The sequence below is a fragment of the Canis lupus genome, chromosome 10 (genome assembly GCF_003254725.2).
Source record: "Canis lupus dingo isolate Sandy chromosome 10, ASM325472v2, whole genome shotgun sequence".
Classification (NCBI taxonomy): Eukaryota; Metazoa; Chordata; class Mammalia; order Carnivora; family Canidae; genus Canis; species Canis lupus.
The window spans coordinates 43,237,106-43,254,924 of record NC_064252.1 but is presented as its reverse complement, the minus strand read 5'-3'; the positions used below and the strand labels follow the sequence as shown (position 1 = coordinate 43,254,924).

The following is a 17,819-nucleotide window of genomic DNA, read 5'->3' as shown; positions in this document are numbered from 1 at the left end:
CCGATCTGCTGAAAGCTGGTCCTCCAGCTCTACTTTCTCTATGAGACAGGTGAGCATGTACAGTAGAAGGAACTACATACTCTCAGCTATGAGCCTAAGCCATTCCTGCCTGGTGGTCATCCAGAAGAGGAGGGGATTCATTTGCACTTAGAACTGCTTCACAGCCTGAAGCCACACTCTGCCTGAAGAGCCAGCTTCACTAAAAGCATACTTGCAGAGCACCCAAGGAGGCCACATTGGATAGAGGGCAGGAAGGCTTCTCGTTTACCCAGAGCTAGATTTTTCTCTTCATTTATTCAACACCTGTTTCTTAGGCACAAGGCAATATTATATGTAAAACATGGAGCATTCATGTTAATGTACAAAGATTATTACTCTCTAAATCAGAAGATTTATTTTATTAAGATTTTATTTATTTATTCATGAGAGACACAGAGAAAGAGACTGAGACACAGGGAGAAGCAGGGAGCCTGATGCAAGACTAGATCCCAGGACCTCCAGGATCATGACTGAGCCGAAGGCAGATGCTCAACCACTGAGCCACCCAGGCATCCCTAAATTATAAGATTTAAACAGCTGACTGAAATAGTTGGTGAGAGAAGTGAAAGTACTAAAGGTAACAGCCAATCAGAACAAATTCATTTCCGATAGAAAAGAAATTACTTTTATGCAGTATATTAATCAGAAAGCACTGACTGTTTTGCTCCAAAAGGCACATGCTACTCTGTTAGGTGCTTCTCTGGGCTCTCGATGAATGAATCGGTTCATAAGTGAGCATAATGGAGTATGCGGCATAGTACTGCCTAATTTTCCAGCAGAATAGTATGTCTTAACACATTACGGCAGCAAATAAGAGCATTATAAAAGAAATAAGGAGAATATACCTGAGGTTCAGATTCCCTGTCTGGCATTAACCCAAAATGGCTTAAAATTTGTTCTTTCATGTGATCCTGAAGGGAAGTAAACCAGGAAACTGACTGTTGGTAAACAGAATCGTGAAGACTGGTGAGTTCTTCATATGCTGGTCCTTCCACCTGATCAAGGAGAAAGGAATCCACTCTTACATGTGAACGTACTGATGTCTGCTGCATTTGCTATGTGAACTCGTGGCATTTAGATGATTCATTTGTGTTTTAGAACATACTATATGCCCAACCACACAAATCTCTACTTCTCTTACGTAGGGAAGATCTATCTACCCTGTCTATATCACCCTGATTTTTCTCTTAACCACGTATACATAAATCCCACGTTACTATGAATAATTTTCACTGGCTACATGCAAATCTATATTTGAGAATTTACTCCACCATTCAGATAAGATTTAAAAATAACACAGCAATATAAGTATTTATGCAAAAGTAAGTGTTTTTTAAGAAATTTTGTTGGTGGTGGTAAGAGAAGGGGCTATCATTCCCTCAGGATAGTTTCCTAGAAGAAGAATTGCCAAATTAAAGAGTGAGACATTTAAAATATTGTATTCCATATCATCAAACTATATTCCAAAAAACATGTTACTATCACCACACATTCCCTACATTAGCCTTATGCAGCAGGAAGCCCTGCCACTTTAGATTTACCATGCTTTGCTTCTGGGTGCCAAGTCACTCAGTTTAAGTATGTCCCAGTCCTACTCAGGAACACCGAGTGGGAAAAGCACTGGGTTGGGGAAGCCAGGGATCCAGGTGTGTTCTGGCTTCACTGCTGATTCTCATGAGCCAGTCACACAGCCCCCTGAGGGTAGAGTTTTTTCATCTATAAAATGGGGATAAACCATTCTGGTCCTTATTGGTTATAAAATTCCAGGATCTCTGAAAACTAGGGTAAACTGAGGAATTAGATGATAATGCATACAACCATTCTCAATTTGACTTATACAAATTAAATACTCACAAGTAGTAGAGAATTTTCTGTTTTTAAAAAAACACCAAAATTATTTCATGTTGTAGCCATGTAAGCTCTCATTTTAAATATATATACCACTAACAATCACCATCCACATCAAGAGTCAGTAAACCCTCTCATCAGCAGAGAGACCCTGAGAACAATCCCATTCTGTCACACTCTTTACACTCCCCTCCCTGGTCCTGACGATGACCAGGAGCCAGAACCAGCAGCCAGAAAAGAGACAGTGCTGGCGCTGCTGCGGGGTAGCTCTCCTCAGGGGCATCACGAATGGACATCACTGTCCCCACAGCGACTTCCAGTGTGATGTCAGACAGCTGAAGACTCACTTTCCATCTTTCTAAATGTGAACCAAAGAATTCAAAAGAGGGATACAGTAATTCCAAGGATTTCCTCTTTCTAAATGGTGGTAATGTTTTTCTTGCAAGATAATTTACATACAGAAAATGCATAGATCTTAATGGTTGGCTTAAAGTACTGTCAGCTGTACACACTAGTGGGATCACGATCCTAAACAGGATAGAGAATATTTCCATCACCCACAATAGCCCTCCCATCCCCTCTCTAGTCAGTTACAACATCCCCACCCCCAGCCAGTGTCTGCCCTCCAACACCATAGACAAGTGATGCCTGGTCCTGGACTATATAAATGGAGCCACATATCATGTGAGGTTGTGAGTCTGGCTCCCTTGGCTTGGCATCACGCTAAGACAGGTGTTCCCTGAGAGACCTAGAAGATTGTTCCACGTTGTTCTATGTCAGCAGTTCCTTCGTTTTTACTGCCAAGTAGTATTCCATTGTATAAATACACTACAGTTTGTTTATCCATTCCTCTGCTGATGAGCATCTGCACTATTTCTTGGTCTTGGCCACTAATGAATATGTCTGCTAGGGACATCTTTGTACACGTCTTTTCAAGAATCCCTTGAAAACATTTTGTTAATCTGTCAAAATATGGATTCTGATATTTCTATTAGGCATATCAATATTTCTTAAGGGGTAAGAGATCCAAACCTTTTATATTGGGCTTAAGAACCTATTTTTAAGCACCATTTTTTGTACTATATCTCATTCTGCACTAATACAAGTATCTAGAACAGGGATGGACTACTACCCACAAGTCAAATCCTGTTCATTGTATTATTGTTTATGTAAGTAGCATTTCACTGGAAACCAATTATGCCAACTCATTTACATAATGCCTATGGCTGCTTCAGTGCTACAATGGCAGGGCTGAGTAGTTGCAACAGGGGCTGTATGACCTGCAAAGTCTATAGTATTGACTGTATGGCCTTCTGCAGATAGTTTGCCAAGTCCTGAACTAGAACACCAAGACAACAAATCACAAAGGCATTTCAAATGTGCAGCAGTAAGGTAAATTTTTTTTAGGAGATGTTTCCACCAGCTCCAACTCAGGTGAAAAATCCACTGAGGTAATAAGTAACAAAATGCTGAATTAGGGAGGATGTAAGTAATACCGTCAATAAAAATCCGACCAAGTTTTTCCACTACGCAGAGGGAACCAAGATGAGTGACCTCTAAACAATGCAGCAGTAAAATAAACCTCACCTTTTCATCTTCAAGATATTCAATGTCAGCTGTGTTATAGCCATCTCTGTGACGGTGGCTTAGGACTCTGAATCGACTTATTCCAATGGCATCCACAACCGAACTCCCATCAGGAAATGTTCTGACATCCTTAATCTCCAGCATGCAGCCATACTCTGAAATTCTGACAGGACAGTTGGGAGAAATGACTGATTTGAAAAATGCAGAAGATCCAAAAAAAACAAATGGTTGTCTTCACATGAGACCAGCAAGCTTATTTTGTCTAAGAGACACTGGCAGAGATTCCTTCTGTTAATGTGAAACATAGAGTGTGCAAGGGCTGCAGAGGGAGGGCTGGATGGGAAAGGCCCTTGTGCCTTGGTTGCTCAAACAAGGTAGTGGTTTGGAAAGACTCAAGAGGTGGAGAAAGAATCATCGTGGTCCGGGCACCAGCAGGAGGTACACACAGCACAAGGTATGTCCAAGCCCCCATACCATTCACAGATTCTGCTCCCTCCTCCCCCATTTCCACTGCTGCTGGCCAACTCTGTCCTCCCTAGCAACCGCTATGGAAAGTCATCTACAGTCACTGCTTCATCTTCTGCTTCCCATCAGGCCTCTGACTCTACCACTGGAAGTCACAAATAACCCTGCCATGAGCCTGCTGATCTGTCACTGAGCCAACCCCCACTGCTGCTCTCTGCCATTCTCTCTGATCAGCTGTGACCAGCCCTTCACAGCTTGCCTCCCTCCTCCACACGTCCCTCACACACGGAGGTCACCCAGGGTGGCATCCTCACTCCCAAACTCTTCCATGTGATCTTACCCACTCTTGCTCTTTGAACTCTTGTCTGCTTCCTGAGGACACTGATCGTGCCTATTACACGTCAAGCACCACGTGGAGTTTATAGTATGTACTCAGTCAAGCTCCTCCAAAACAGGAAGGTTTAAAAAAAGTCAAATAACTTATGTAAGGCCACAGTAAGATTTTGAGCTGAGACCTGAGCCTAACCCTATCTAATTTTAAAGTGAATGAACAACTTCATTACATACCTTCAAGCTAACTTTAAGTGACAGTTCTCAAGTCACACACAGGCCTGTAAGGCTGGACACCTCTACCTGGATCTCTCCGAAAACTCTTTCTGCTTATTGAACGGGGCTATCTTATCCATAGCCAGGGCATGGGCGGAGGTACCCTGAAGATCTTCAAAGGAAGACTTACTGCCCCAGCTATCGGCAGACAAATGCCTTCAAATGGCTGCTCCCAAAGCCTGTCTCAGCTGTGGAAACTGTCTTTCCAATGAGCATACTGTCCTGTCTGTGGACAAGAACTTGTGAATGAATGCAAATTTCCTTTGCAGCTATAACTCTCAGGACATCTGGACTCTCATGAGGCCATCAGAACATGGCCCCCCAAAATTAGCTGAATTCTTCCTACACACTTGCATGTCTCCTTCTCCTGGCCTCTGCCACAGGTGAGCCACGCTTTTGTCTACTGTTCTCCATGGTAGGACTTGCCTTTCCTCACTTACTCTCAGCAACCTCTGCTCACCAACAAGTTGAAGAGACTTATGTTCTATAGTTTATCTGGATAATGCCCTTCTTAGTGTGCTGTATCCTTCATGGAAGCAGAATTTCTGGAACTTGGGTTTTCACTCTGCTTTTGATGAATCAAATTTTAATACATTAAAATTTATTAATCTCTTCCTCTATGTGATGCACTCTCAGAATCTTGTATTTAAAAAAATCTTTTCCTTTTCCTAATTATAGTTTCCAGTGTTTTCTCGTAAAAATTTTATAGGTTGTTTTTCACATAGAGATGTAAATAACATGTGTTAATTTGTGTATATGGTACAAGGCAGAGAAAATATTGTATCACTTGGGCTGCCCACAAATTTTCTAAGTACCTTTAAAGTGAGCAGCTTGCTTTTTCTCACAAACTTGTATGTAAATATGGGTCCATATATGAGTGGTTCTGTTTTGTATCTCCCTATTCTGTTTCAGTGGTCTACTTATTAGGGCTTCTGAGTTTATTACAGCAGTGTTCTCCCATCTTACTGCTGATTTCTTCAAAACTATCGTGACCTTGGTCTTTTGTTTTTCCGTAATTATAAAATCAGCTTAAACAATTCCATGAAAAAACCCTCTTGTAATGTTGACTGAAAACTACTTTAGATTTGTAGATGTATTTGGGTAAAACTGAGATTTCTGTGACATGGAAGTCAATGCATCCATCCATACATATGGTATTTCTCTCCATTTATTTAGATCTTCCTGAATATTTTTCAATAAATCTGTAGAATTTTTTCCATGAAGGTCCTGCACATATCTTTAAAAAGATGTGTTCCTAAGTATATATGGTAGAAACTAGTGGATGGTCCCACATGTCCATTCTCCCTTCCTTCCTGGGCACATCCGTGGGCTACAATTTCCAGCCTTCTTTGCAGTAGGTGTGAGCAATAGTGATGTGTATCTGTTTTTCCAGAATCCTTTTAGAGCATTTGTGCCTCTTTCACCAGCTAGAACTTGCATGTAGTGACCTCATCATAACCAAGCAGTAATGACAGCCCTAGAGGATAAGGAAGCCCACAGATGGGAAGGACCCAGAGTCCCCAGAGTCCCCAGAGCAGCCATGGAGGGGAGCCACCTGCCAATCTGATGTAAAATGAAAAGAGGTAAAAACTTAGGGCTGTGGTTTTTATAAGACTGAAATTTGGCGGGATCCCTGGGTGGCGCAGTGGTTTGGTGCCTGCCTTTGGCCCAGGGCGCGATCCTGGAGACCCGGGATCGAATCCCACATCGGACTTCCGGTGCATGGAGCCTGCTTCTCCCTCTGCCTGTGTCTCTGCCTCTCTCTCTTTCTCTCTCTGTGACCATCATAAATAAATAAACATTTAAAAAAAATTAAAAAAAAAAGACTGAAATTTGGCTGTGTAGATGGAGGTTTTTTTTATTTTTTTAGCAAATTTTTTAGACTTTAAAAGTTAGACTAGATTTGTTTGTATGATGATGAACTAGAAAGGAATTATAGGCAGAGAGAAGCATGGAAGTATGAATATGAATTGTATTTATAGAAAGGCAAATAATATGGTATGGGCTAGCAAGTATAATGTCTGAAACAAAGGAACAGGAGGTGGGACTAGAAAGAAGTCTGGAGTCACATCAAGGATGGCCTCAGACTTATACCTTGTCATGTAATGGGAGCCACTGGAAGTTTTCAACATCATCTAAATTATTCTTTGAGAAAAGTAACAAGTTATGTATTTACTTAGGACCCTCTGAATGCTGACAATTCTTACCCTGCATGCTCAGCAGAGAGACACATGCCGAACCGTTTGGTGCCAGTTTCCATGCATCTTCTTATCATAAGCCGATAGCGGGGCTCAAAGACATGAAGTGGACACGGGACGGTAGGGAAGGCCATGGCACACACAAAGATGGGGACATCTCTGGTCAGACTGTTGGGTGAAGGAAAATGTAGACTTAGGAGGAGGAGCAGTTAGAAGCAGAAAGCAATATTAGTCCCTATAAAATAGCAAAAGCTAGCCAACCTCAATTCTGTCATTTACAAAATAAAACCCTCAGGCCTGTCTTGGTCTTTAGTGGGAAAAGGAAACCAAGGACCACCTTAAGAAAAAGTTCTCAGCTCTCCAGGTTTCCTGCCAAGCCTATTTAATCTGATGAAACAGAACTGCTGAATTGTATTCATGGACTTAGAAAAAGTGATAGCTTAGGACCATGCTAAGAAAAAATTCTGATGACCCTGAGGGCACTATGCTAAGTGAGATAAAAAGACTGTTGGATGCCAGAGGCTGAGGTGGTGGTGGTGGTGGATGAATTGGGTGAAGGGGGTGGAAAGTACAAGCTTCCAGATGGAAAATAAATATAAGTCCTGGGGATGTAACACACAGCATGGTGACAATAGTTAATAATACTGCATTGCATATTTGAAAGATGCTAAGAGAACAGATCTTAAAAGTTATGTTTCTAACAAAAGAAAAAAAATTGTTAACTATGTATAGTAATGGATGTTAAGACTTATTGTGGTGATCATTTTGCAATATATAGAAATATCAAATATAATGTTATGCATCAATTTTACCTCAAAAAATATAAAAGGAAAAGGAGAAAAAAGTTCTGACAAAAGCAAAAATTACACAGTAATCAAAGGAAATGAGAGGAAAAGAGTGGAAGAATTATAAGACCTCAATAGTTAAAGGTTGCTACAATACACAACTTTGCTCATTTTAAAAGATAAAAGCAACTGTCAAGCCTACTTCCAGTGGTAAACCTGTTCTCCCCCTCCTGTTTCCATATACTGTGCCTTTTCAAATCTGAAAAATTTAGTACCACTTATTCAGATACAAAAAGCAACTACCTAATCTTCTGAAGACACATTTTTTTAAAGTGGTCTCCATACTCAGCATGGGGCCCAACATGGGGATTGAACTCATGACCCCGAGATCTAGACCCAAGCTGAGATCAAGAGTCAGACACTTAACCAACCGAGCCACCCAAGGGCCCCATGAAGACACACTTTTGAAATATTTCTTATCACCCCTTTCAATTAAATTTCCATAAACTCCCCAATTAATTTTTTTTCTTTTTTAAGTACTAATTTCTCTGCCAAGGGGGGAAAAACCTGAGATAAAGCTATGAATGCAAGGATTTCCTTCTTTAATCTGAACTTAAGACCAAGTACGTACCACATGAGGACTTACTTTGACAGTTCTGTCATTTCTTCATCATAAATTCTCTTCCTATCAGAGAGCTCATCAGACAAATATCGAAATATTAACTCTTCAGCCAGAATAGTTATATTAAAATTTCTGCTTGCCAACAACTGTAAACAAAAGGAAATGTTAAGTAATACCACGTGGTAATTAATTCTAGAGGACAAAATACTCTCTCCCCAGTAGAAAAGGCCAACAAGGAGGGTGAAGGTTGGGGTCTCCGGTAAGACAAAAGGATGGGGATGGAAAGCTCAGAGGTCAGCCAGCCACCGTGCCTACTAGAGTTTCAAGTCTAAGATTTAAGACTATGAATTTAAACTGAAACCAATCTTCCCAATTTTGTGGCTTTTCTCTAGCTTTGCTTCGTTACTTATATGGACATGTGCAAGAGGCAGCGCTGACATTATCTGGATTGGGAAAGGGACTGAGGAACCAAGGAATTACAGTTGGACGTGAAGGGAAGGAAACAGGTGAAAACTGCATTAAAATGTGTTAGGATTAGTATGAGTGGAAGGGTCCTATGTAGCTGAAGATCCATTATTCTGTGTGTGTGCACTGCTTTTATCTTAGGCATGTGAATTTGCAAATAACAGTTGTTTTTCACTAATATCCTAACATGTATCAGGAACCAATTGCAGATGCTTCATGTAAATTAAGTTAGGTCTTAAAATAGCACTATCCCATAGGTATTCTCTACAATGCACTCATAAGGAAGATGGGACTCAGAAAGGTTAAAGGGTGAGTATAGAGCCACCATGGCACAGCAAGGACCTCAGGGCTGGTAGGTTTCAATGGGCTGCTGCTTCTTTGTTAACTTGCTGCATTTCTGGGCTTAGGCTGCTTTACCTATTTCTAACAGTTACATCTGGGTGAGTCCTAGACATACTGCCAAGTTTCCCTTTAGCTTCTATGAAATAAGCTACATGTGTTGCTGTAATTGACTAAGAACTAGGAATTCAACCTCAAGGACAGGACTGTGTTTGAGACCCTCAGTAACAGAATAACTAGCAGAAACAAGTTTAACTTAATTCACAATTAGCATGATTAATGACATCAGTATTTTATACTGCTATGGCACCATCTTGTTGAAGAGTAATACCATAAAATTTGCTTTACTTGGCATTACGTTAAAGACTTCTGTGCATACATAGATAATTGATGATTCTTTTTTTTTTTTTTAAACTTATGATAGTCACAGAGAGAGAGAGAGAGAGGCAGAGACACAGGCAGAGGGAGAAGCAGGCTCCATGCACCGGGAGCCCAACGTGGGACTCGATCCCGGGTCTCCAGGATCGCGCCCTGGGCCAAAGGCAGGCGCCAAACCGCTGCACCACCCAGGGATCCCGATAATTGATGCTTCATGTTTATACTAATGTATGTGACAAAGTCAAAGCTCATGAAGGGATTTCTGCATTGAAGAAAGATCAAATTGTGGTTTTTAAATTTTAATTGGTTTTGTTATAATTTCTAATTTCTGCAACACTGGCAGTCTATGCAGAGCTTACACTTTACCATTCACTCATTTAATCATTCATTCATTTAATCATTCATTCAACACGGATTTCCTGAACCTCTAGCGTATGTTCTGGCCCCTAGAGATAGAGTGAAAACAAGACAGAAGTCTTCTCTATCCCTATGGAGCTTATATTACTGTGCTAACCTAAGCATACTGCTTCATCACACAGCCCCCTACCAGACAGCACTGAACAAAAGTGAACAAACAGTGGTCACAAAGACATGCGTTTCACTGTCTTAGAATAAACAAGCTGCCTCCAGACCCACTGGCCCCAACAAGCATAGGCCCAACAGGGCAGCAGGCCAGATGCTGTGTCACTGTTAGCAAGCAAAGAAAGCAAACACAGTGCAGTAGACCCGCACAGGAACTGCCAAAGAGAAGTGCTACACAGACTCAAGAAGCATCCACTGTCATGACACGTGGTGCACAGTACAATGAGCAGTATTCATGAGAACCCTAAATAACCTAGATTCAGGATGTATGCAATTTAAAAAAGCAAGTATGAACATATAATGATATAGAAAAGTCTAATTATAATAACTTAGTTCAACAAGTTTTAGCAGTAAACTAAGTTATAATTATTCGAAAATTCATGTAAGTATAGTATCTCCTTTACCATATCAAATTCAAAAATAAATTTGAATTTTAAAAATTTTACCAGACATCTGTTTTAAAAAACCACTTTATCCTGGGGTGCCTAGGTGGCTCAGTCGGTTACTTGTCTGACTCTGATTTCAGCTCAGGTCATGATCTCAGGGTCTTGAGATCAAGCCCAGCATCTGGCTCCACCCTCAGCAAAGAGTTTGCTTGAGATTCTCTCCCTCTCCCTCTCTCTTGCTCTGTCCTCCTCCCCCTGGCTCACACATGCCCACACACAAACACACACACACACACACACACACACACACATATACACACATGCTTCTTTCTCTCTAAAAAACAGATAAATCTGGGCAGCCCGGGTGGCTCAGCGGTTTAGCGCAGCCTTCAGCCTAGGGCCTAATCCTGGAGACCCGGTATTGAGTCCCATGTCGGGCTTCCTGCATGGAGCCTGCTTCTCCCTCTGCCTGTATCTCTGCCTCTCTCTCTCTCTCTCTGTCTCTCATGAATAAATAATAAATAAAATCTGAAAAAATAAATAAAGAAATAAAAATAAAAAATAGATAAATCTTTAAAAAATAAAAACACTTTATCCTACTTAAAATGCATTAAGTAAGCTGAATCCCCAGAAGTAATTAAGGCAAATATTATTAGTATCATTTTCATGATTTAAAAAACCCCTCTCCTACCCCAGGAAGTTAAATAGTTTGCTTCATGGAAGGTTAGTGGCACCAGAGCCCAAGAGAGTTGATACATATTCACGATTTGAAAAGTTGATCAGAAAGCCTTTAAAAGCCTTTAAGTGGTGTTTATTATATTTACCATACCCAATATATAGACTTAACAGTTTATTTTTGAGTTAGACATAATTAAATAGCTTCCCTTCATGAAGTTTTAAATATTACTGGCTTTGATTACAGACAGAAGACACAACTGACAGCACACCAAAGGGATTTCCAGTAGTCAAAAATGATCAAGTCTTCAATCCTATGCAAAACTGAGTATTACAATGTAACTTCACCTTGAGATGGGGAAAAGGACAGAATTCTTGGCACATATTAAGTGCACCATAATGTTATCTCAACCCTTTATGATTAACATATGGTGAGGACTCAGTACTGTTATCTCAACTATTTATAATAAACACATAGTAAGAGCTCCAATTATATTACCTGTTTTCAGTATACCTCGACTATAATTTATGCCTAAAAATTTTCCTGAAGTTTAATTGTTTCTGTATCTAAATTTCTCTTGTGTATTTTTTGAGAAATCATATAGGAAAAAGACCTACCTTTGACTAGAGAAATCCAACTTTCTTTAATAAATGGGTAGTAGAAGCAAAGCCAACCCAAGAAATGGGCATCTACTGAGGGATGAGAAGAGGAGCTGAATAATCTTGTTTCAGAAGAGATACTTACCTCTGACAGTTTTTCTTTACACAGCGGACAATGAGGGGCATGGTCGAGGCAGCGCTCAAGGCATTTCAGGCAAAATGTATGTCCACATGGTGTAGTGACAGGCTCAAAGAGCAACCTGGAAAATATATCTGAGCTTTTAGCCAAAAATATCCAGAAGAGATTTTCAAATAAACTATTTATTTTCTAAGAATTGCTTACAATTCCCTTACGGCTGCAGAAATCACTGATATCCATTCCCATTGAGATCTTCTTTATCAAAGTTTGAGAAAATAAATCACTTATTACTAAGGTACACATAATTTCTCTGGTAATAAAAAGCCCATTATATTTAGGATATCAAATTCAGAAACGATGAGTTTTTCAGAGAGTTGCACAGATTCTCTGTCATCCTACCTCATGCAAAGGGCACACTCGAAGTCAGTTACATCTATGGAGAGCTCTGGACTTTCTCCTGTGTTGGAGGTCATGTTCCTTTGAGGTGAGGAATCCACCTCTGAAAAAAGGTTACAATGCTATAATTAAAATTGCTCATTTGGACAAAAGCATGCAGTAACTTCACTTATTCTGGCTAAAGTGTGTTTTGCCAATTTCACAAACCATGCTGGGCAGGAATAGTTCAATAATTTATCTGGACAGTGAGCACAAACGGGAGTTAAAGTTATAACAAAATCTTCCCTATTTCTGACAATGAAGTCTTCATAGGATTAACTACTTAAACTATTCTATAACAGTAAAGCTAATATATTCTTTTATTAATAATTTTTTAAAACCATGTAAAAAATTTTAAAAAAATATCTTGAATATAACTAACTTCCTATCACTCTGGAGTCACATAGCTCATGACAAAAGAGCTTACTGACCTTTCTTGGGAATTTTCCCAGGGCCATTCAGGTCATGCACATCCTCCAAATCATTTGGAAATTGTCTCTTTAAACCAGTGCTGGGTGCCACTGGAAGGATACTCTCTAACACTTCTTTATCCTCTTCAAAGTGCAGACCCAGTATAAAATACAAAACTGAAGAACTGGTATTTCTAAACACATCAGATTTCTCAGATGGATTCTGGTCAAGTAGGAAAAAAGAATCCTGAATATTAAAGAAATCATAGCATAAGAGAAAACAATATTCATGCAGTGGCCTTTCTTAAAAAACTCTGGGAAAAAGGACTTACACTCTTCCTTCACAACTGGTTTCATCTAACAACTTCTAGATGAACTTTATGCTTTCCATGGTAAAATACAGAATAATTATTTTTGAGATAGATCAATGGAACATCAACCTGCATATATTCAAATCATCCCTCTCTTTCTTTTCTCCAAGCCAAAACCAATTCAAGTTTCCTGATACTTGGGATGTGATGTGTGAAGTTCTAAATGTTTCTATATGATGTCCTAAATGTTTCTATATGTTTTTTTTTTTTGATCATGTCCATTACTTCCACCAACTTCCTTTAAAAGGATCAACTTTCAGTATGAGGAGCTGGAACCAGTCTCGAGAAGTATTTCCAACTAACATAATGCCACAGTCTGAATAACTTATGTTCAAATTTTAAGGAATTACATAAAGCTTAATCAAGATAACACTGACAAACACATGCACGTCATACCTTAGAACTCCCTGCACTGTCCCCTTCTTCCAGAGGCTCGGTGTTCACATGGCTAGCACATTGAGCCTTCAACCTGCTGTTTAATATCCTGCTTTGGATGGAAGATGTCAAATTCTGATGCACATTTTCTGAAGCTGGAAAAAATACCTCACACATTACCTACAAAATTTCCGAGAAGAAAAAAAAATTTTAAACACTCTTGAAAAATAAATAATATGCCCGAAAGATCCAAAGGAAACTATAAGGCCAAATAGGCCTAAAAGATTGAAAAGAATAATTATCGTATTTCAATTGCCACTATTTCAAAACTCAAGTTTCTGAAACCAAAATCAATGCTTTAGGCATTTTAGCTACCAGTCCCTTTCCAGCTTGGTCTCACCAATTACAAAATATGAGTATTACCATTTTTTTTCTGTCTGGTCCTTAGACATCTGTTACAGAAGATCACCCCTAAAAGTCTCATGGTTAAGAGAGCAAAGTAGGGTGTAGAGGTTGCAGGGACCCTAAATTAAATCCAAGCTGTGATCACCCACAGGACTGAGATATTTCTAGAGGACTACTCAACTTACAAGAGAACCAGAAAGAGCTGCCTTGTACGGAATTTTAAAGGAAAACCAAGGGAATGGCCATAATTCTAATTCAAAAGCCATGGACCAGCCTTTGTTGATGGTGGGAAGTGACTGCCAGTCACTCGATGGTCCTGCCAAACCTCATGGACTCAGCTGAATTCAAGGGCTTAAAGAGAGGTACAAAGGAGTGACCAAGACCCAATAAAGAACCCATCACTGTTCCTCATGTGACAGGTCAATGCACCAGAACCAATGACCCTTCTATCAAAAAGGAACAGCACTTGGCAGGGACACTGGTGTCCTCTGAGCTGGCTCTGAGAGGCTTCAGTAAAGCAGCAGAAGGCTGCCCAGTAGATTACTACATTTCATGGGCATTGACAGGCTGGCACTGTTTTGACCCTGAGACAGAAGACATCTACCTCTCACAGAATGCTACAGGGAAAAGCATCATAATTTAAATAGCACCTGACAGACATGAAGCACCACAAGTACCACAAGACCTAGATGCTGGTCCTTGGACCTTTGTAAATATGCTTAATTTTGAGCTCAGGCTGAATTTCTTACGATGCTGTTGTAAAGAGCAGTTGAGTTATGTTTTAAGGTTCTTGTGAAATTTGCAGGTGGGACAGAGCAGGCAGGGATAGTTAGAAGAGCCAATGTTAAGATTCATTATTATTTTGAGAAGTTGAAACAATGGCCAAAACCTGTAAGTGATATTTGACAGCATTAATGAAGACCAATCCACTACACAATAAAAGGACGAAAAGTATTGCTAGAAGGTTCTCACTAAAAACAAAGATCTAGGTATTTGGGCTAACTATGGTTCTAATAGGAGCCAACAGTGTGATGGTATTAGGCTAAAAATAAACAAACATGCCTCATGATATGAACACAAGGGAAGGTCAAAGTTCCCCACCTGTAGCTGTCAGATATGGAGGTACACTAGAATGCATCCAGAGGAGGAAACCCTACAACCTTATTCCATGTGAAAAGGATGTTGTTGGGTCCAAAGACATAAGGCAAAGATAACAGCCAATCTCAAATATCTAAGGTAGTTTAAAATGGAAGAGGAAGAATGGATTCATTTTCTCTTGCTCCAGAAAATAAAACTAGACTCTAAAGTCAAAATTACAAGGTAAATGTATGATAGAAGTCAGCAATGAATAGTGCTAAAATAGGGAAACACTGACATAAAAACAAGAACTGTGGTCACTGGAAGTGCTAAGATTGTAACAATTGCACAGGCTCTTATAGGGTGGATTCCCACAGTAACTGTGACTCAGTGACCTCTAAACAAGATTGGGCTAAGGACCCAATAAGAGAAAAGATCTTTCTGCATTGTGCCAGTAAAGCTTTTCTAAAAATTTTAAGTTAACACCAGCTGAACCTGTATATTTTATATATTATCACAATGTCTTTCATAGAATTCCTATACAAGCTATAATGCTTGAAATTACAACTCTAAGAAAATTTGCTTTGCCTCCCCAGTCTCACACACGGACCCTGCCTCCCTAGCCCTGTCACTATCCCAGCAGAACTGAGCCTTGCAAATGCCATCTAATGAAACATTGTGCTTTATCGTTGGATAAAAGGTGTCAAACATGTGAAACTCATTATTATTCCTGTATTTTTAACTACATTGTCATGAATACTCAGGATTATATTTCTTCTTTATGCTCCATGTAGGAGCTACTCAGCATGGACATAAAGGCTATAAATGAGACCTAAAAAAGAAAGTTTAAAGAAAATCACACCTTCTGTACTTCTTTCTTCACTGAGTTACATTCTGGATTTAAAGCAAGGCAGTAGAGAAACTCCTTTAACACTTCCTTACTTCTTCCCAATGCAGAAAGAGCCTGAGCCTTCACATGATGCCCCTGAATTCATCAAAAGACAAGATATGCATTTTAAAAAGTGTGATCATATACTTGCATACAAAGAGCCTTGATAAAAAAAAATCATTAGAATTACTTAATTTTCATATTAGCTAGAATAAACAAAACCCCACCTAGGATGACACTAGCTCTACTACCTTGGAACCTGAGCAAATCTGAATACCTCATAAACACAATCTACAATCAGAACACAGCAGTCATCAGACTAGGAATATGAACCCAAGGTGGGTTTCAAGGGACATGCTAAGTAAGAGAGAAGTGGTATCTACCAAGTTTAAATACATTCAGTCATCACAGATCGTAACTATGTTCCTGTCTTTAGGGAGCATACAATCTTGTGAGAGAAGACAGATATGACCAGAAATACCTAGAACACAAAGCAAAACATACAAAATACTACAACAGAAATAAACAAAGTGCAATATGAATCAGTATTTTCACTAGCATTTTTTTGTGCCTGTAGTATTTTCTCAAATCATAGTAAACACTGTAATTTGTTTTATCAGTTCACATATTATGTTTCCATTGGGGTCAGGTGTCCTGATCATTCATATTAGTCTCTTTATTCTTTATTTCATTGAATTTTTTCTTGTTAATCCCTGTTTCTTCATTCATATTTTAAAAAGATGTACTAGGGGTGTCTCGGTGGCTCAGTTAAGTGTCTGTCTTCACCTCAGGTCATGATCTCAGGGTCCTGGGATCCAGAGCCTTGGGCTCTCTGCTCAGCGGGGAGTCTGCTTCTCCCTTTCCCTCTGCCCCTCCCCCTGCATGCTCTTGCTCTCATAAATAAAAAATCTAAAAAAAATAATAAAAATAAAAAAGATGTACTGTTTCAACTGATTTTCATCCATGTTGAGTCAGACTCCTGACTTTATAGACTTCACTGCTGAATGGAAGGCTCTTTGGGTCCTTCATCTACATGTGGGAGATCTTTTTGAGATGTTTTATTTTCAGGTGTGTGTGGTACAGAAGCCAGGCCTTAGGCTGGGAGCCTCATGTACCAGGATTTAGAGGGGTTTACTCAGGGGTGGGGGGCCCTGTTGGCAGCCACAACTTTCCCCAAGCAGTCTGTCCAAATTCTTTGCAGGAGGTGGGGGTGGGGGGCTAGGATTTTTTTCCCCTACTACTACTCTGCATGGTGGAGTGAACTGTACCATCAAACAAACCTTTCTTACTCCTTTCCTAAGAGCTTAAATTGAATCTTCTCTGGAGTTTGTATTATGACATGAGCTCAGCTCCCATTTGAACTATCATGATCTCTGCTTTTTCATCCATTCACCTGCATTTTAAAAATTTGCTGAGATTCCCTTCAGTGATGGACTTATACTTGTTTATGCTTTCTTGCTGCTACAGTTCTATGGAGGTATAACTTATACCTAGTAAAATTAATCAATTGTAAATGTATAATATAGGACTTTTGACAAATGTATGCAGTGTGTAACTGCAACCACAATCGTGATGTAGCACATTTCCATCACCCCAGAGAGTTCTTTCATGCCCCTTCAAAGTCAATCCTCTCCTCTCTCCTAGTCCAGGAACCACTGATCTGCCACTAGTGTTTTGCCTTTTTGAGAATTTCATATAAATGAAATCACACATTTATTTGTGTGCCTTCCTTCACTTTAATGTGATGCTTCTGAGGTTCATCCACATTACTGAATGGATCAATCGACACTCCATTACTCCCTATCACCAGGTTGGGTTCATTCCACTGAGTGATTAGTTATTTACATTTTTTAACTTTTAAAAAGAAATGTTATTAGTTTCACAGTATTTCATTTAGGCAAGTAAATCATACAATGACCCTGTGTCTGCCTGTGTCTCTCCCTCTCTTTCTCTCTCTTTCTCTCTGTCTCTCATGAATAAATAAAATATTTTAATATATATATATGCCTTTTCTTTTCTTTTTCTTTTTTTTTTTTTTTTTTTTTTTTTGCCTTACTAGACTGGCTAGGACCTCCAATACCATACTGGTAAGTGCTAAAAGCAAACACCTTTTATTTTTCTTGGTCTTAGCAGAAGGGTATTC

At 39.6% G+C, this 17,819-nt stretch overlaps 1 protein-coding gene across 1 annotated transcript in view; it reads right to left on the bottom strand.

Annotated features, from left to right (window-relative positions):
- The window catches only part of LONRF2 (LON peptidase N-terminal domain and ring finger 2), a 47,250-nt gene that overhangs the window by 16,786 nt on the left and 12,645 nt on the right, over positions 1 to 17,819 (bottom strand). Inside the window, exons 3-11 of the mRNA XM_025463994.3 lie at positions 15,650 to 15,772; positions 13,327 to 13,485; positions 12,581 to 12,782; positions 12,114 to 12,213; positions 11,721 to 11,835; positions 8,175 to 8,296; positions 6,753 to 6,911; positions 3,475 to 3,637; positions 885 to 1,034 (exon numbers count right to left, since the gene is read on the bottom strand). Of these exons, the coding sequence (XP_025319779.1) occupies positions 885 to 1,034; positions 3,475 to 3,637; positions 6,753 to 6,911; positions 8,175 to 8,296; positions 11,721 to 11,835; positions 12,114 to 12,213; positions 12,581 to 12,782; positions 13,327 to 13,485; positions 15,650 to 15,772 (1,293 nt within the window). The remainder of the gene's footprint in view (positions 1 to 884; positions 1,035 to 3,474; positions 3,638 to 6,752; positions 6,912 to 8,174; positions 8,297 to 11,720; positions 11,836 to 12,113; positions 12,214 to 12,580; positions 12,783 to 13,326; positions 13,486 to 15,649; positions 15,773 to 17,819) is intronic.